This window comes from Anas acuta, chromosome 1 (genome assembly GCF_963932015.1).
Source record: "Anas acuta chromosome 1, bAnaAcu1.1, whole genome shotgun sequence".
NCBI classification, from domain to species: Eukaryota; Metazoa; Chordata; class Aves; order Anseriformes; family Anatidae; genus Anas; species Anas acuta.
The window spans coordinates 183,332,475-183,352,845 of NC_088979.1; the positions used below are offsets into that span (position 1 = coordinate 183,332,475).

At 41.8% G+C, this 20,371-nt stretch overlaps 1 protein-coding gene across 4 annotated transcripts in view; it reads right to left on the minus strand.

The window, feature by feature from the left end:
* Nucleotides 1–17,448, minus strand: part of GRM8 (glutamate metabotropic receptor 8) — a 349,252-nt gene extending 331,804 nt beyond the window's left edge. The window contains exons 1-2 of one of the 4 annotated variants that reach the window (XM_068669623.1): nucleotides 17,072–17,448; nucleotides 9,897–10,737 (exon numbers count right to left, since the gene is read on the minus strand). In XM_068669623.1, coding sequence (XP_068525724.1) covers nucleotides 9,897–10,406 — 510 coding nt within the window. In that variant the 5' untranslated portion in view covers nucleotides 10,407–10,737; nucleotides 17,072–17,448. Of the gene's footprint in view, nucleotides 1–9,896; nucleotides 10,738–15,762; nucleotides 15,938–17,071 lie in introns of those variants that run through there. The other 3 variants (XM_068669626.1, XM_068669622.1, XM_068669625.1) reach the window with 3 other exon arrangements.
* Between the last annotated feature and the right edge of the window lie 2,923 nt (nucleotides 17,449–20,371).

Consider the following 20,371-nt stretch of genomic DNA (forward strand, 5'->3'; position numbering starts at 1 on the left):
TGCAAGATGGTTTCCATTAGGCCAAAACAACAGCTCCGACTACATTTAGGTTTTACAAGTGAAGTTGTTTAACTTGCCGAAAAAAAATGAAACACTGGTTAATAAGATAACTTTTTACACTTGAATTTTCAAAGGGCATCAACAAATCCTATCCAACAAAGAAGACATAAACAGATTATTTTTGTCTCTCCTGTTTCTTGATTTCTAGTAGCATTTATTTTCATTACAAATGCTTCAGTTCTGCCTGAACTGAGCACAAAGAGAATCAGCCATTTAATCCTCAGGACAATACATATTTTCTTCACACTTTAGCAAGTAAATATAGCAGCTGGTAACTTTTAAATCCTGAGCTTTGTTATGCAAAGTATGGTAAACAGAAACAGCAAAATTAAGAGTGGAAATCACGGGCTACTTTATCTCAACACTTTCCTGCTGCTACAAAAATATGCGTTCTCATACTTCTGCCCAATATAATTTTGAGAAATATAGGAAATTTCACATTTCTCCTGCCCTGCACAACTGGATTCATCTTTAGACAACGTACAACGGGATTTTTCTTGGCAATATACTTTCTAATAGTCAATATACATTTTCCCTCTTGAATCAACATCCTAGTATACATGGGTACCCTATTAATTCCTGTTCATCAGTGGAATTTGAGGCATTATTTTTGTAGTTAATCCATATTATACAAGACAGTCTGCAGAAGTATGCCTGTGGATATCAGATAGCCAGCTCACTCAAGATCACTGCCGTCACACAGCAGCAAACCATCTATCTTCCAAATGAAAGTACCTGTAGCCCCTTGCAGGCTGATACCAAAATGATCACCATGGTCATTTCTGAAAATATCATGAACAAATAACTGAGGAGCCACATCTGTTTTGCTATGTACCTGACAAAATCCCTTAGTGAAACAAGAATCTTGCTGATAGTAAAACCAATGGGATGCTGTTTTGCATGGACACAGGACATTATTTCCCTCCGTTTTTTTTTTCCAGCTGTATTTTTACAGCTGTATTGTTTGCTAGCTTCCCTGGAACTCATTGCTTTCCCAAAAATTCTTCATCATTTAAACTAGTCTAAGTGATGCAAAAATCAGACTCTATTTTGCTTCTAAGTAAGCAGAACTAAACAAGCAAGCCCTATCCAGCTGGCTACAGAAGAATATAGTCACTTATCCTATTTGACTGCAGCTCCTGACCTCAGCAAAAGCCAAATACCTGAATCAGAAAACAAGAATATAATAATAATTTAAGCAATAAATACTGCAAGCATCTTCTATAAACATAAACCAAACCTCAAAACACAAATTATTCTGATGCAGATAAATCATTTTTGCTCCTGTTTCACATTCCCAAACTATAAAAGAAATATGATAGGAAGAGAGCTCCCACAATGCCATGCCATATCTCAGCATACCTATCAGCAATAACTTATTTCAGAGAAGAGTCAGAGACAGGTATCTATCTGAAGTCACAAACAAGAAATCCTGCAGTGAGGTTAAAAAAAAAAATAAAGAAAAATAATAATATTAAAAAAAAAGGAATAGAGCAAACTATCCTCTTTTTGCTAAACATGCACTCACACTCATAGACCTGATTCAATCCCCCTCTGAAACCATTTTACACTCTCTATTGAGGACACAGGCAGTCAAGGGCAAACAGCATCCTCATTTAAGCTCTGACTTAAATGCTTAATTGTCCTGTCAGAACAATAGAGGACATAATATCTTGCTTTTCTGATCTGGGAGCATATGTAGATCCCAGCCCAGAGGAGCATTTTGCTCTTGGCTATTTAATTCATTCAAGTGGAATTAGTGTCCTTCAGTAAGACTTTTGTTTAGATGACTATTTTTCTCTGATAAATACTAGCAAAAACAAGGATATACATTTAAGCACCATAAACCGGTTTAATCCTAAAAGCACAATGTGCTTTAGGGAAAATAATGAGGATGGAAATACACAAAACCACAAAATCTACCAGTTGGCTGTAACACACAATAGTGCCTGGTTTCTGATGACAGTCAGAAGGCAAGACTATATGGCACAGCTGTCACTGTACGGAAACAATTATCACCAGGGAAAAAAAAAATATAAAGTCTTAATTTAGTTTTCATCGCGGCTAATAAAACTAACATCATTGTACTAAAACACTGAAACAGCTTTGATGATCCTTAACAGACTCGGCTCCCCTTCAGCATGACATGGGAGCAGAGGAGCTCCGTCCTGAGAAGCCAGCATAGAGGCTGGTGAACCACATCCTTCCAGAGCACATTCCTGAACATCAGAACTCAGCTACCAGAGCTTCTAGGACAGTCCATAGCTTGGCTGTGACCTATGCAAGCCAGCAGTCTCCCTGTGTGCTGACAGGCTTCAGAAGTTACCATAGGTCAGGGATTTTTCCCTCCCAGTAGCTTGCATGCCGACCTGTGATTTGGGGAAATATGAATTTATCATACAGATGTGGATTGTTTGTGTCAGCTGGCCTCAGTGCCAGAGAATGGTGCCAGGTGCGTTTTGTTTACTATGAAAGATGTAAAGAATGCCTCCTAGTAACATAAGATCTTTAAAAAAGACCACTGCCAGGCACTTCTCCTTAGCTTTTTGATCTTCTCATTTGCAGAATTGGCTATCTATATCAATATAGACATTTTTTAACAAATAACTCGGGGGTCTCTCTCACATGCAAACAACCTTCTTACAGAGGTGAGAACTCAGCAAAATTTTAGCCATGAAAGGGTGAAATAATTCTCTCTGCATATGCAATTTCCTTCTTGTGTATATGTGAGAGAAATACACACACACACACACATATATATCCCCAACTGCCCATAGGGGAAGTAGAAAGAAAACCAGACTATTGGTCTCTAATAGCTACAATCTCTTTGTAAGGTGCTTGCTTACTATGGTTAGGGAATGACACAAAAACCTCAACGTTTGAGACAGCTCCAGCTTGCCCACAAAAAGAGGGGAGATGTCTCAAACCACTTAACCAACATTAATCAAGCTTCTGATTGTTTCTGTGAAATGGCTGGATACAATCAAATTAAAATGACAAAAGAGAAGCACAAAAAGGTCAAGAAATGCTTCTAAAGCCTTGTAGCAAACCAATGACAAACACAGTAAATATACAGAAAAACAAATTGCCACTTTGCTCTAACCACTGATTATAACTCCATCTAGGAATGGGATAAGACTGAAAATAGTAGATTTTTAGATGAATATTTTATAAACTAATATATTGTAAAATACTAAATGAATGCATCAAGTTGCTTTTGTACTTCCTTGCCTCAAGCAGTTTAGCACAAATAAAATTTGATGCTAATCAGTTCTAGCAGTTTTCACAGAATCTGGAAATCTATTATATCCTCTGGCTGCAGCTAAAAAATTTCTCAACAATTTCATTATTGATACTTGCAAAATATCTATTGTACATATAATTTTATCTTGGTGTTGACCTGCCATTTTTCTCTCTTGACCGAAACACATTTAACCTGGCACTGACAGAAAAATCACAGTTGAATTAAGAGGGATTTTTGCATAATGCAAGTATCTACTACCATGGAAATATACAGAGATATGAATGTTCTTTCTGTCTAAGAGAAGCTGAATTATGGGGAAAAAAATGAATGATTATAATGATATTTTCCAGCCAATAACAAGGCAAGATGTTCAGGCACTAAACAGATATGTGCTTGTAATAAGCTACAAAAAACACTGTAAAATTAAATGGGATGTATTGGCAATGGGTTCCTTTTATAATTAAAAATGATTCAGAAAGTGAAAATATTATCTAGAACAAACATAAAACAAATCTGTTCATCTTAAGAAACGATTTCAAAATGTTTCAGTCTACTTCTCCCTACTAACAACATTTTTTCTTCACACTTCACACAAGATTTTCCACAAATGTTTTAACCATGAAAAAAAAATCATATCCCATTGCAAATCTCAAATGCTATACAGCAGAAAATGTTATTGACAAATGCAGTGTGACAGAGTGAACAGAAAATTGATAATATTTTAATCGGTGCAGAACATTTTTTTATTAAAGAATGCCAATATGTTCGGTAAAATTCTGGAGACTGTTCTTTATATCTTATAAAGGAAATGGTAAAATTCTTCTCATTATGGAAAAGCCCTGCAGTCACATATCTGTGACTGCATTCTCTGATTCTCACATCACTCTGGAGCCTCTGGAGTCAGTAGTGCTCAAGAGGTGCAAAAATTTCTGTAGATATAAAGACAAGATCAGGATCTGCATATGTTTCAGATTGCCTCAGAAAAGTACGTGTGTGCTCTCTGAAACCGTGTGGTAAAATGTTATTACATTTTACTCACGTCATATTCCCTCCAGTCATGAGGTGCACACTATTGCCACAATTAAATATATAGCTCCGTGTTTATGAAGTTCGGTGAGGTTAAGCTCAGTACAATTGCAATTCCCTCATTTCTGGGAGGCCTGTCTGGGTCTGGATCACAAGGCAGCAGGAGCACCTCATGGCAGCTGAATGTAAAAAAAAACTTGCAATTGAGCCTAAAAAAGCATCATCCAGGTTCAGCCCTGGTAGCTGCACAAGGCTGTCAGCCGAAGATATCCCCTAAGCCCAGGAGGAGACAAGTGAACAGTCAAAGCAAATAAAAAAATGCTTGGGGAACTGATACATTCACTTCTAGATTTATTGAAAGAAACTCTCTCTTGCATTTGGATGGTTGCACATAAAGTGGGAAGAGTAACTCCAGGATGGCATTTGTACTATGTACTTCTGAAGAAGTAAATGTGTATGAAATGTATAAGGCAAATGTGCATGAAGTAAATATTAGTCCCTCCAGACAGCAGCTATTAAAATGGATTGCAGTGGTGGAGCAAGAAGAGAATTTGACCAAGAAGAGGAAATAAGCATTTTATTCTTGGAAAAAGAGGAGAAAATGTAAGAGAAGGCAAAAGGGAAGACAAGGCAAAAGGAAAGATAAGGCAAGGTAAAAAAAAAAAAAAAAAAAAAAAAAAAAAAGAAAAGGAAAGAAACAAAATTGTCAATGACCATTTGGGCTTTATATACACCTACATCAATATATACATGAAAGCTTCAGATCTCAATTCACCAAGCATACTTTTCACCCATTTCAATTCACATGCAAGCCATCGTCCCTAGGCTGCTCTCAGCGTGACATTGGCTGGAAGTGTGAAGGTGACAGATGGAGTGTACCAAGGAGTTCAGAAATAGCGTAAAGCTTTTAGATGATAGGAAAATAGCATAAACAAATGTCTCTCTTCTTTCCAGCAGATTCTAACCACTGATATGAGTTACTCAGACAGTAATACTGCATCCAGTTCAATGGTCCCCAACACAGAACAGATGTGGACCTGTTGCAGAAGGTCCAGAGGAGGGTCACAAAAATTATCAGAGGGCTGGAGCACCATTCCTATGAAGAAAAGATGAGTGAGTTGGGGTTGTTTAACCTGGGGAAGAGAAGGCTACAGGGACACCTTACTGTTTCAATACTTAAATACTTTCAATACTTAAAGGGGGCTTATTAGAAAGATGGAGAGAGACTTTTTACCAGGGCTTGTAGTGATTGAACAAGGGGTAAAGTCAGGTTGGATTGGGTTTTGAGTAACCAGGTCTAGTGAAAGATGTCCGAACCCACAACAGAGGGTTTGGGCTAGATGGTTTTTAGAGGTCTTTTTCAGCCCAGATCACTCTATAATATGTACAAGCTTTGTATACAGGGAACATGAAGTGAGATGAGTTACAGACTTTGTCTCTCCAGGACAAGTTTTGAGGGACTGGGAACCACCCAAACACTTATGAGCTTCAAACAAAGAAGCTAAAGGATAGCATTTGGCTGTGCCTGAGCATCGTACAGGAAACTAAAATTCTAGTATGCCAAACCCAGGGAAGGGGGTAAGAGCAAGATGTTCCTCTTGAATGATCCAGTCAATAGAAAAGTGGCCTTTGCACAAATGAGAGTTGGCCAGCCAGGCCCTCAATAGATCCTACCAGCCAAACACGAACCATTTTGGCAGCAGGACTTCCAGACTGGCAAAAACATCAACCAAATAATGTCACCTTCCATTATCCAGAGGAAGGAGCAACTCCTCGTCCACCAGAAGAGAGGCTGGCCCATGTCTATCTGTTCTATTTCCACAGTTACTCCAATGGGAAATGCTAAAAACTGTCAAAGTGCTGAAGGCACCAAGAAGCTCTGCAACATCCTCCCTTCCCCAGCTCTGGATTTGGCTGCATGTGTCCAATGTCAGCTCTGATAGGGTGCAAATATGGGGTGAATCAGCCTGGAAAAACAGCTAATCTGTGAGAATGATCTGTGGGAAGTCTCATAGGTACCTCTGTCTCCCTCACTCAACAGCTACCTTTCAGTACAGGCACTTGCCCCTGGTCCCTGCCTGAGCTATCCTGTTGGCCTTCTACCTTGCTGACCATGACCTTGTGTTGCCCAACCTGACTTCCTGGCTGATTTTACACTTCATCACTATGGATTTGTCTGGACTGTTGGCTGAACCTCATCACATGGCCAGACCTGTTTTGTTCTCATTTGGGTGAGGCTGTGTTACCAGTACATATAACCACTGCCTTTCTCACCTTGCTGTCCCTTCAGCTTCTGTCTCAGCTTCCCCTGTGAAGCAGCCCATTCTTGATGCTCTCTGACAAAATCAACTCTCAAAATGATGAGCCAGCAACTTCAGCTGTGAACAATCTGTCCTGAGATCTACAGAGAATTATTTGAGTGGGTAGTTACTGGTAGCTAACACATTCCCTCTGTGCTTTCCTCTGAAGGTCTTCTCCAACTATGTTTTCAGCAAGACCACTTCCAAGTTCTGAAAGCTCAATAAACAATTCTTTTGCACAATCCTCATTGCATCAAGCACCAGAATAACATAAAGCAAAATGCAATCTCCTTAAAGAAATCAAGGAATAAGATTCACTTCCAAATAGTTAATTTCTTGAACAAGTGTTTCCAGTTTGCAAAGTATCTCTGACAGGTCTAAAACAAACAGAAGATGAAATTTAATCTGTCCAATTTTGGCCCTTAATGTTTCAGACCCATTAAGGGCAGAGAAAAAAAAAATGCTGCTAGGTGGTGATGTCTCATGGATATTCACAAAATGACAGAGAAGAAGAATTGAAGGTGATCCATTTGGCCAGCAGAAAGGCTATAGATCAAGGTCATTTTTTGTGGTGCCCTCCTTCCTTTCTTCTCATGAGAACACTTAGATAAAAGGATACTGTGACTATCAATCAGCTTATGCTATCCACCAGATCATCAGATGGGACTATTGACCTGTATGTTTTATGTTGTAAAATCAATAAAAGAAAAGAAAAGAAAAAAAAAAAAAAAAAAGGAATAAGAAAGAAAAATAGCAGCATAAAAATCTAAACTGCTGAGCATAGTATTTCTCAAGTTATCTTTGTGTATTCCCATTGAGTGATATAATATACTTCTCACAATTTTACCACAGATTAAAATTTCACTGGATAACAATGTTCTCAAGAAATATGTAGTCCTGACATTTAGGAACCTCAGAGTAGATATTAAAACAATACTGAGCTTCAAATTGCAGGTTCAACTTCCTGAATAGAACTACTAGACATAAAAATGGATGAATCACATTCATCCTGGATATAATGAAAATAGGCATTTTTGCAAATGTCCTGATCCTCCACGGTGGAGTAGTTGGGTCTGCATCGGCTGAGAATCTCAGCTCATGTCTTTGGTCTGAGTACAACCCAAACTGGATTATACTTCTACATTTCTGGCGAAGGACCTTTCTATTGTCCATGGTTAGTGCCACTAAACCAGGGCCTTATCCAGAAGGCTTTACTCAGGCAAAGATAACAGAGCTACTTCTGAGAGGAAGGTGTAAAAACAGACATCAGATGCAGGTCCAATATGAGACACTAAAGGGTATCATTTGTCATTTTTTACATTATTAAGAATATTTGTGCAGGATCTATAATTAAAACTAAAAGAGATGTCTCCTCTTTTTGCCAGCAGCTGTGTTACATCAATTAAATGGGTAAATAAGATCTTTCCCCAGAGGGGATATCACATGACCCTCTATTGATTAAGACTGCAGTAGAACGTTATTTGCAATCTTATTGCATAATGGAAATCAGGAGGTAGCTGTCATGGTTTCAGAAGACAAATTGCTGGTATCTTAGACAATTCATAGGCCTCTTTCCTTCTTGCTGCTCTTAATTCACAGTTAAAGCATGTCGTACGAGCCTTAAATTCTTAAATCAGCCTACTACACTGTATTCAACTCAAATCTGGGTGTAAACATTCATCTGTGTGGCCCTGCATTATGATGGATATTTAAGTGACCGTTCCACCTATCATTACTTCAGAACCATGCATTATTTAACAGGGTAACAAAACTTAAATTAAAAAAAAAAAAAAAAAAAAAAAAAAAGCAGATGTGAGCAGATGTGAAATTAAAAATATATACTTCCTGCAGCATGCATGATTATTCCTGGAAAGAGCAAGCCTTCCCCACCAGACACAGATCCAGAGGTGATCCCCATATAGGATATTTTTAAGACTTGGTTCAATTTTGTATACTTGATTTTCATACACCAAACCATACAGATGGAACAAGTCCACTAGTCCCAAACATGTGCAGTAACTGCAGCCAGGCATCAGTTTTGAGACTGTAATGAATACCTGACCACAACCCAGCAGACATTTTGCTCCTCCACTGAACTATAAATCCATCATTATGCCCTTTGTGGAAGAACTGGAGGGAAGGATAGAAATCTCCTTTTAAATGACTGAAATATTCCTTGCCAGTTTGAGAAACCTTCAAAACAAGACAATCTTTCCTTACTTCTATTCAAACTTTCACTCACAGAGAAGAGCAGCAAGGCTTTTCAAAATCAGTAACAACATTATTTAACATTACCAGAAGTCTGACCTTCAGTGGAGTTTGACTCCACTGAAGTCAAAGAAATGGCTTTCAGTGGTTGTGAAGTTGTAGGACATTAGGCAAGATTTCTGAATAGAAGGAATCAGTCTGAACAACAGTGGGCAGTAGGACAAAACAGATTCAGTGAAAAGGTTAGTCATTCTGTGCACAGAAAAAAAGTGCTCAGTTTACCATAATCTATTTACCACTGCCCAAGATTAAAAATCAAATGTTCGCTGTCCGATCTGATGATTGATTAGAATGTGTTCATCTTCCCATCTAAGTTAACAAGTTTAAAAGTGACAGGTTTACTTTGCCATCATTTATAAGAGCAGAGTTTAATAAAGTACATGGAAGGAAATGAACAGTATACCAGTAGAACTGTTGTGCAAAAGTAATCTCTCACAAAGTTATATCAGAGTCTGGAAAAAATTACTACCTTGTGAAAAATATGGGGGAGTTTAAGATTTCAAGGGAATCAAAGATATTTCTGTACACTGCATTTGGCTAGACATGCACATCATTAGCACTGGATTATTACTGGCATATCTTCCTATTTAGGGAAATTATCTGTTCTTTCTACAAATGGATTTGTGTTTAAACCTCATATTTCATTCTCCTAGAAATCTGCAAAATAAATCTCAACCTGATCTTGATGAGCATAAACAATCAATGTGGAGGAAATGTGAGTAGCAAATAAACAAAAACACAAGTCAATAAAGAACTAAAATCTGCTCTGGTTGCTCAGAACTTCAAAGAGGCATTTGGCACTTTAAATTAGGGCCTGAAATCATTGGTTTTTCTTTCCCTTTTTTTTTTCTTTTTTTTTTTTTTCTTTTTTGCTTTGAAAGGGCAAACCACTCTTTTCAGATTTCAGTCCCTTTGTTTTCTGAAAGTAAGGCAACACAATCACCTCATTTATTTCCTTTTGCTTACAATTCAAAAGAAAAATAGAAAATGTTCCTTACCTTAAAAAGTCTTAAAATATTTGCAACCATAATGGACACAGAACTTGCTGCAGCACCTATCACACCTGATATCTTGTCTGGCTTAGTGAAAATAGGTGGATCGCCGTTAGCACACTTCACATCTGAGCCATCTTTTTCTATCAACGCTTGCACAAATGTTAAGGATTGCTCCAATGCATAAGTGTCCCTGGAACAAGTATCAAGGATCCGGACACCTAAGGTGATATTGGCAAGAAGATCAGGGTCTTTATTAATCTGATCAATTGCATATAGCATTGCCTCTAGTCTGTGGATCCCTTTTTCCTTCTTGAGCTCCCCACAAGGCACCCCTCTATCCCCTTTTGCATGGACAGGGAACAGTCCTCCCAAGATGATGTCCCCATCCAGTCGGATGGAGTGAGCATATTCCTGGCCATGAGTTCTTTGCATCAGGGTGAGAATCCAGTAGAATTTGGCTGTTAACAGGAAGAAACAATGGCAGGAAACTAATCGTTTTCCTTCGTATACCATTTTCTCTGAAGACGTTGTTGCTAGCCAGTATCCAGATTTTCTTCTTGCTAAAGGATAAGGTTGACCATTTGAAACTGCAGTTTCTGGAGGCTACCATCAGTGCCCAGTAAGTAATATAGAACCATATGGAAGGTAGAAAAAGGATCTCAGAAGTACATAAAACGTGTTTTACAAAAGATGTCCACTGATGTCATGGGTTGTTCAGCTTTTTAGAGGTGGTTTCCAACTGCTTCTAACTGATGGTAAAGAATAGGGTAGTATCTCTGGTTCTGATGCTATGAGGAGGTCAGTAGCTCATGTCCTTCTATTTTGCACTGCAGCTGAGGTACTTCTGGAAAAAAAAAAAAAAAAAAAAAAAAAAAAAAAAAAAAAAAAAAAACAGTAAGAATTATTTAGTTCAGCAGTTTTATACCTGTCACACAGTGTATTTATTTTTGAATATGAGTTACTTTGGCGAGGTTTTACTTTTGATGTTCTGTAAGGGAGTAATTCTTGGCCTTCTGTGAATTTGAACACCTGGCTGCACCGTACTACAAGCCGAGAAATTGATGATACCAGCAGAGCAAAAGCCAAGTCAGGGCAACTACGTTTAGCTTAATGTTCAGAGCCTGACGAGTAATTCCTATTTACCTTGCATTGCATGACATCCAAAAACATATTTGATCCGTAACATATTGTATTTTCTGTTTTGCTGTATCATTCTGTTCCAGCCCACGGAAGTGCAATAGCTCCTAACACTTGCACTCCCTGAGAGGCTCCGCTTGCGACAATGGAGTAATCAGGGCTCCTGAATTTAAGTACGCTCTTCAACCGCTGCAGTCCAAGCATGTTCATTTTGGATATTAAACTGATTACTTCTCCAGTGGAATTCACTATTTTCCAGGTTCACTATATATATGAGATACCCTCCCAATCATTTCAAAAGCTAAATTATATTTATGAAAAGGTAGTTGGTTTCTTCAGAAAAAAAAAAAAAAAAAAAAAAAAAGCACAATGTATTCTGCTAGGAAAAGAGCTGAACATCCAGTATTCCTTTTCTCACTTTTTACTTGATCTGAGGTCCAACATTAGCAGGGTATCTATTCTCTGCTTACATTTGGACCACAAAAAACAAGAATGATGTTCTGCCCCCGCTGACATCTGGAAAAGTCCCACTGATTTTAATGAGACCAGGATTTCATCCTACATTTCTAAGTACGTGACTGACACTGTTATAAAAATCTGTTATAAAAATTGCCACCACTTTAATTCTCAAGTGAGTGGCATTTGTTTATTTCAATATTTAACAAAATTACTTTTGCCTGAATGATTTTTTTTTTTTTTTTTTTGATCTCTGAGGAGCTGAAAGAGAGAGAATTAATTTCACCTAATATTAGATGGGCACACTTTGGGCAGCCACATCTGAGGCAGTCTCTCTAGACACCTGTTACAGGTTATAGAGAGCAGAGGACACTCTATGGTGAAATTCACCCGGCCTTTTTTAAAACAAAAAAAAAAAATGTATGAAGAAATTGATCACACTGAACAACAGTCTACTCTGTAGATATGTACTTTGTCCCAAGTGATCCAACTGTTTTCTACCAAAATATCATCAAATTGGAAGAGACTTGATCTACTTATACTGTATTTCAAAGACATTTTCAATTATTTTCCACGAGATGTTGAAATATTTTGAGCTATCAAATCTCAAAATGTGGTTTGATAAGGTTTGAAACTGATCATCTGCTTTAATTTATTTTATTATGTTTTTTTCCCAAATGATAATACTAAGCTCATAAAACTAGAAAACAGTTTTAAAATAGTGTCTATTTGAAAAGCTGAGAAAAATATTCACAATGGAAAGTCTTCTATTTAATGAGAAGGTATCTCACAGTGATCTGGTAACAGAGCAATGACTTGAAAATGAAACGTTTAATTGGTGTGAATAAAATCATTGCAATTGGGAACAGAAAAAGACTTTCAGTACCTCTTATTATTTAATTTTGCTTGAATTTGGCTCAGGGTTGGATCTAAATGAAAAAAAAAAAAAAAAAAAAAAAAAAAAGTCTGTGCTGTTTCATGTGATAATCCTGTTATTCTTCATCAGCTCCTTTTGGGCACATAGTTTACAAATCTGTCCAGGCTTCAGCCTCAGGAGCCAAACTCAGCATCAGTAACAAATAGAGAAACTTGAGGAATATCACTCCTTCCCATGAGCTGATCTAGTCCCATGGGATGCTGCCTGAGGACAGAATATGGCCCACACCAGAGAGATCACAAGAAGTATTAACTAGCCACAAGTGGCTGTTGACTTCATTGCCACAGTAGATAGACACAGCTAGGGGTTTCAAAACAGCAGCAAGTGAAAGTTGCAGCTGCACCTAAATCAGACACAATTTCCTTTCTGGTTCCACAGTGAGCACCCAGCTCTTCAGAGTACGTGGGTCTGTGCAGTCCCACCAGGGAGCGATCCCTTGAGGCAATAGAAGATGACTGCTCTTATTTAACACTGTACGCTGAACAAGAACACACCACTCAGAAAGTGAAAATGTTCATGAAGGAAAAAATGTTGCTTTTTCTCTTGCTTAGTCTCAGGTCAATCTCTTACAGCCAAAGAATGCTCCAAAATTAAAGCAACTGTCAGTCTTCATAAAAACCAACAGTGATGAATTCAGCTATTGCAATCCCAATGCCAACAACACTGGAGAAGCTAAAGTGAGCACGGCACCTTGACTCCAATACCTTATCTGGAACTGAATGAAATTTAAATGAATTGATAATTATCATTTTTTTCAACATCGCAGTCTGCATAAGCATTAATTGCTCAGCCTTAGCTCGCCTGTTTTCCTGAAATAAAAATGCATGTTTCTTTGCTGCAAGTGTCCACAGCTCGTCTGTCTATAAAACAGAAATAAAATTTTAAAATGTTCTATTTAAAAATTTAAGACCTTTTAGTCTTCTTTTTTTTATGTTACCTAAGAAATAAAAGCTTTTATTACACTGCCTAATTTATTCATGCCACACTGCTTTTCACATATTGATTAACGTCAACTTTTACAGAATGTTATAAGCCTGTGTAGCTAAGTAGAAAGCATGTCAGCTAAATGAATTCCATTTTTATCAATGAATTTTAGTGGAAAAGCAAGGGCTGCTAAGCTATAAAGTCTGAATGAGTTTGCCTCATGTTCAGAGATTTCATTTGAAGTAAAATTCTGTCCTTTTCAGATTGACCATAAAAGTTTGAATTAATGCAAATATATTCACAATTTACCAGGTTCCCCTCTGTAGTAGCTACTGTTCACTGGGAACATGAGTTCAGAGAAGAAATTCACACATTTCCTCAGCACAGTTCAAGAGTAAGTGCAGCACAAAGCCTCTCCCCAGTCACCTTGAAATATATGCTTCTCTTGGTTTTAATTCATTAAAAATATCTGGTACTATCAGAACATATTGCTATTTTTAAAGTCAGCATTTCAGCACAGACCTCCACTCCTTCTGCTAGAATGTATATTTATTTTTAAACCGAAGGAGGTGGGGTACTGCAAGACGGGAACGTGGAAACTTCTGCTTGTGGTGTCTGGTTCTGCAATTACTTCCTTCGTGAAAGCATGCAGCATTATGAGACATTTGGTACACAAGGTTGGGCACCCCAGTGCCGTGATGCCAGAGCCAGTGCACCAGCACGTGTAGGGAGCCATCACTCCTCCACCCACAGACTCACAGCCCTTGCTGTGAGGTGGGCTCCTTTCAGGTCTTCAAATTTAAAAACAAATCTAAAAAGTGAGCTGAAAGTGACGGATACGTAAAGAAATAAATATAGGCAGGGTCTTTATTTTGGTAACAATGCTCCTGAAAAGGTGACCTACAGTTAGCACTGGAGTTGTGGCTGAAATCACAGAAACATTTCGTATCACCTGGAAATGTTGTTTTTTAAAAAAATCTCTCAATTACAGACAGCCACAGGAGCAATGAGTATTCTCTGCATCTTAAGCAGGAAAACATGTTCACTGAACTTCATGGAACATTTTTAAATTGGCGTTGCCAGCCAGACACGCATGAACCTTCACTGAGAGACCCAAAACAAACATACAAACAAACAAAAAATCTATTCGGTGGTGGGAAAAATGTTTATGAAAAGAGTATTTGCAATTTTGTTTGAGGCCAAAAAAATATATTTGTCATTACATTTGAGGCACAGCTGGCACGTTACTAAAATGAAATGAAATTGATTTTCTGTGAATTAGAAGAGGAGAAGCTTGAGGGAGAAGACACGTTTCTACACCCAAAAAACAGTCAGATGTCCAGTCAATGCAAAACTGATCTGGTTTTAGTGAATGAAAGCAAAAGGACAGCATCTTCCATTCTGAAGTTTAACAAGAAAAATAAATGCAAATATGTTATTATTCTGTCTCCCTACTACTGATACTACTTCTGAACTATCAGATAAAAATTGCCTGGCTAACATTCCTTTTAGTGTTCATAAAAGTTGCCTCTTTCTCCTGCAAGGCACTCGGCAATGAACAAATAGCTGAATTTCAGCACAGAGTGGGTAAAGAGTTGCCACCTGCATACAGTAACCTGACACATATAGAAGATTAATAGGGTTTGCTGACAACAGAAGGGATTTTGGAAAACCTTAGGCCTTGACACTGCAGCTCCTAACTTGCAGGAGAATTCTTCACTGATGTAAGTAGTCTTATCTACCTCAGCTCTTCTGCAATGATTTGCTGTGCCCCTGCCACAGAGGTAACCTTTACACAATAATCAGGACTTCAAGGCAAGTCACCCCCAGCATCTTGTTTACAGGAATGATTTCTTCCCAGAGCACCATGAGAGAAATGTCTCCACTCACTCTGATCAGCCTCTTTTCAAATACCCCAGAGCCCCCATCTTCTTCTGCCTGCAAATATCCATCCTTCAAACAAGCTCCCCTGCTAAAGCAGCACAGGTCCTTCTGCCAGGGCGAGACTAATAGGAGCTTCCAATTTTTTTGGAAAGGAAACAGCATCAAATATTTTCCTCTGCCCTTGCCTGGTCTCACAGCTGAATAAACCCCATCAATATTAACACCTTCAGAGTTGCTTTCACCTCCACTCTGCCAAGCGATCATCAAGGAGATTCTCCCAGGCACCCTGCGAGAGCTTCCTCTGCTGGTTTTCTTCCCATTTTCCCCTCTTCCCACCAGACCCCAGCTCCCCAGAGCAGGCTCCGGGAGCTCTGCCCGGTGCCCCTGGAGGGGCTCTGCCCAGAGAAGCGGCAGCATCCCGGGACACCCCACAACACCCCCTTTACCCCCCCCCCCGGGGCTCCCCTTGCTCGCTCCGCCGCCCTCCCTGGCGGGGTGGGGGCAGGCAGCAGCAGCCCCCCGGCCACGCACCCGCTTTCCGTGCGGCTCCTCCGTGCTCTCCCGGCTGCCCTTCGGCTCCCGGCACCCCGGGGACGAAGGGACCCGGGACCCGAGGCGGTCCCGCCGGGCTTGGGGCAGGAGGGGGGGCACCGGGAGCACCCCCGGGGCTGGCCGAGCCTCCTCTCCCTTAGCATCGCCCATCACCGCGGCGTTTCTCCCTTGAAGGGAGCCCCCTATTGTTCTCCACTTTACTTAGCCGAGCTATCTATTTATTTATTTAATTTTTTATTTTTTTTTATTCCCCCTCCCTACCCCAGCTGGCGTCTGTCGTTGAGGGATTCCGGCACAGCCTCGCCGCTGCTCCCCCCGGGGCCTCGCTGCCCGCAGGCTTGCAAATGGAAATAATAATAAAATTATAATAATAATAATAATAATAAAATCAAAACCAACCGTCGCCTTTTAGTCAGAGCCGCCGGTGGTTCCTTCCTCTCCTTGCATCAACCGGTCAGCTTCACAATGCGCCTTCAATGAAACCCTAAATCTCTTAATGAATCCCCGGTCCCGGAGGTCGGGAGCTTGCAAACTCCGACGTGCAACCTCCGGCTTTGCATGCACTTCAGATCACCGATCGATGAGTTGAGTTGTTGGGGGGGGGGGGGGGTTGGCTGTGGGTTTTGTTGTTGTTCGGGGCTTTACCCGTGCCGTGCATGCACCTGCTGGGTCCCCGCAACAAGCACATGCCGGCGCTGGGGATGCCGCTCCCCGCCGGGGGACACCACGGACCCCTCGCCGTGGGACCGGTGACGCTTCTCGCCCCCTTCCCCGGGCTGGGGGAGACCCCAAAGCCCGGCCGGGTTCCCCCTTTCCCTCCCCACCCCAAGGGAGCTCGGAGCCGAGCGAGAAGTTGGAGCCCCCCGGTGCCCCCGGCTGGAGAACCCCGACCAAGACGGGGGGGGGGGATGGCGGGGAACCCCCAGCCCCCTCCCCGCGGGGGTGGTAGAGGACCCGCTTAAGGAGGCAGGGGGGAGATGCCGCTCTTGGGGGCACCCCCATCCTCCCTCTTTGCTCGCTGCTATGACGGCACCGTGCCCGGGATCTCTTTCGGTAGAGCTGATAGGGGGAGGCTATCGACAATAAAAATGATAAATAATTAAAACACACACAAACAAACAAAAATAATAATAATGCAACACAAAAACCCCCGGCGCCAGAAAGCAGGCGGAGTGGATTGCCTTGCCCCAAAACCTTAAGTGAGGCAAAACTTGCATTATTCGTGGAGTCCGCTCGCCTTAAAATAAGACCTGCAGGAGACACACACCCCGCACACACACACAAATACCTTGCTGGAAAAGAGTTGCATATCCGTGTTACTGTAGAGGTCACTGGAATTAATACTGGGCGCCGATCGGGAATAGCATGAGGTAATTTCGGTACAACCCTCGTCTCAAATCGCTTCTGCCGGTAGCGTCAGCTTCATGTGCAGCTCAGCCTGGGACAGGTAGCCAGGAGAGCGGTTTCAGTGGTGCTGCATAACACTCGCGATCAGCCAAGCCGAACCCTCTCCACTGTCTCCTTCCTTATTCCTCCTCCCATTCCTTTAAAAAAAAAAAAAAAAAACTTTTTGGGACCGGTGGCTCAGCCCCCGTGACGATCTCCACCCTCCGCCGCCGCTCAATTGCAGCGCCAGACCCACGCCGTGCCGAGCCGGGGAAAAGAGAACGCCCCCCGACCCCCGCCCCGCAGTGGCACGGCTCGGCACGGTTTGGCACGGTTTGGCACGGCTTGGCACGGTTTAGCACGGCTCGGCACGGCTTGGCACGGGTTGGCACGGCTTGGCACGGTTTAGCACGGCTTGGCACGGCTCGGCTCGGCACGCCGCTGCCTTCTCTCACCGCGGCTCCTGCGGGGCAGTGCAGGGCGCGGTGGGGTGGGCTCGGCTCCGCACTTGTAGCTGTTCTCGGTGCTGAAGGCAGCGGCTCTCCCCGGGCCGGCTCGGAGCATCTTCCGCCCCAACCCCGGCCCGACGAGGGCTGGGGCTCCCCCAGTCGCTCCCCCATCCCCACCCCCGGTACCCTCAGACAGGCTTTGCCCGAGGGGTTCTCGAGCAATTTTCGGAAGGGGGCTGTCAACATGGAGGTGGGGCTTCCCAATACGCCCCCCTCCCCGTCCCCCCGCCCCGGGATGCGGTGTCCCCGCACCTTTCTCCCCATCCCCGGCTTCTCACGGGGGTGCCCCTCTCCCCCATGGGCACCGGGCATTCAGTACCGCGGGGCCGGGGCCACCCCGCGGGGTGTGGGAGCGTTTTGCCGGGTCTCTCTGGAAGTTTGCAGCCCCCACCCCCAAAAAAATAACAAATCCCGCAGGCTCCGTGGGCGCGGGGTCGCTCCGCCCGGGGCCGCTCCCGGCCCGCAGCGCCCGGCGCAGCCTCGGTGCGAAGGTTCCACCTCGAGGGCAGCGCCCGCAACTGCAGCCGCACGGCTCGGCTCGGCTCGGCTCGGCACCGGGCTGCTGCAACGGGAAAAGGCTCCGCACCCGGCTGTCTGCCTGAGCAGGGTGGCTTAGCAAGCTCCTGACAGCGAGCCGGTCGTTTCCAGCTTCCCGTTCCACGCTAGTCCAAAGATATTTTTTCCTTAATAAGTGATGTTTTGCTTTGCTTTGCCCCAAGTTGTCTTGCTTACTTGGAACATCAGTGATGGGAGGAGGAAGAATCCCAAGTGTGCTCTGCTATATCCATCCAGCGCTGCCATGATCGCCTTTGTTATATAGTTCTGCCTGAATTTATGCAGTAAAAGTCTTGCCCCAGGCAAGCCACGGGACTCTGACAATATCCGATGAGTCTTTCGAGCCTGTAACTTCTCTTTTGGAGAAGATCTTTTAGTATTGGTCAATGACACTGGGAAACTGGCCAGGTCTCAGACAGAATTTATTAACTCATGTTTGCATTTTTTTTTTCTTTAGACCTTCCATGAAAGTAGACTGACAAGCTGTGATTTCGGTTAATCTATTACAGAAATATGAAATATAGTCACATGGGTTAAACCCCGATGTTCAGCCATAAGCAAAAGTCTTAGAGATCCTCCTTAACCCCCATCAGGAAAAGAAGCCACACATGAATTATCTGTGCTGTAGGGCAGACTCCAGCAGCTTCAAAGAAAGTTCATCAAATCTAATGGATGTTCTTCTTGAGCCTTTGTGTAAATCTTGCAGCTGGAGATGCAGGTTCAGGTCAAAAGACTAGGATAAGACAACCTCTGCTATGTTTCTGGCCTCATCACTGGCCTGGATGTGATCTATTGCATCTCCCTATCTCTCCCAGCCACATCTTTTCCAGAGCACAATTTTGGGTGCACAGTGACTATATCTTATTCTGTATGTTTACAGCAAGTAGCATAAAGACTGTTAGGCAGGAGTATGATAAATAAAACCATAACCAAAGAGATGAATGCTGTGTTTTGACTAAATACAAGCAGAGTAGATAAATATTTTGGGGGCAGGCAGGAAGGAGGGAAGGAAAGTATGAGAAGCTTTGCAAGAAAACGGTCACATTTCCTGAGGATATATGGCAGAAAAGACAGGCAATATACATCCATTATTCCTTGAGTAAGATCCCTTTGATTCAAGCCCAATGACAGCTAATGGCAGCTTGTACAGAGCACTTATGTGAGGACTGGTGCCATCTACTACCTGCACAACTAACTCAGGCTGGAAGAAAACCAGTTCTGGACACCAAGCTATCACAAAGGAGCTCTTAAATGACCTTTATTTGAGTGAGAAGGCCTGATTCTCGGAGGAAGCATCTTACATGTTAGGTCACGGGCATGGATTAAAGGCAATACTAAAATGTCAGGACCACTGAGACATGGCCTGAGAGACTTCAGTTTGAATTACTGTGTAGAATAAATGCTTGCTGTAAATATCTCTTCAAAGCTAAGCAAGAACAAATGCACCAGTCCTTCTCCGTGCCTCCCTTTCTCCAACAGAAAAGACATCGTACTGACCTGTATCCAAGCAGTGATTTTGGCTGAGCAATTTGTGTTGGAACAGCATCACTCCACAACTGCACTCACAGATTTTAATGACATTCAAATGGGGCTGATTTTTGTAGCTTTGAAATAGTGTGAAGTAAAGCACTCTGAGTTCTAGGGCTGGGTTTTTGTGTGTTGTATTTTTTTCCTATCCAAGTGACAGAAATGCAGCTTTTGGAGTTATTCAAACACAGGAATGAAACCTACTGAGGCAATAAAACCACTTGAATAATCACTTTTAGGCAAAGGTATGCTGATTAATAGCCATTAGGGAATACAGAGCCATAAAGCCAGTGACTTCCACTTAAGTGATGGTGGATGCTGGGTTCTGAGATGTAAGATGTTTTGGAGTATGGGTATTGGAATTTTTCAAGAAAACATAATCACTAAAAAAAGAATTTGACATACATGTCTTCTGTGCATTTCTCTAAGGCTAATATTTCTTCACAAAATGTATTACATGGTGAAAAAATAAAAGTGAGAGAAAAGGCATTTCATGGTAGTAACTATGACAAAAAAGTGTTATCTGGAGGCCAAAGAAAGTGTGCAATCATCTGTAAAATAGAACATACCTTTGGAAGACCCAAATTGTGACTTATTTCAAATAAACTTTT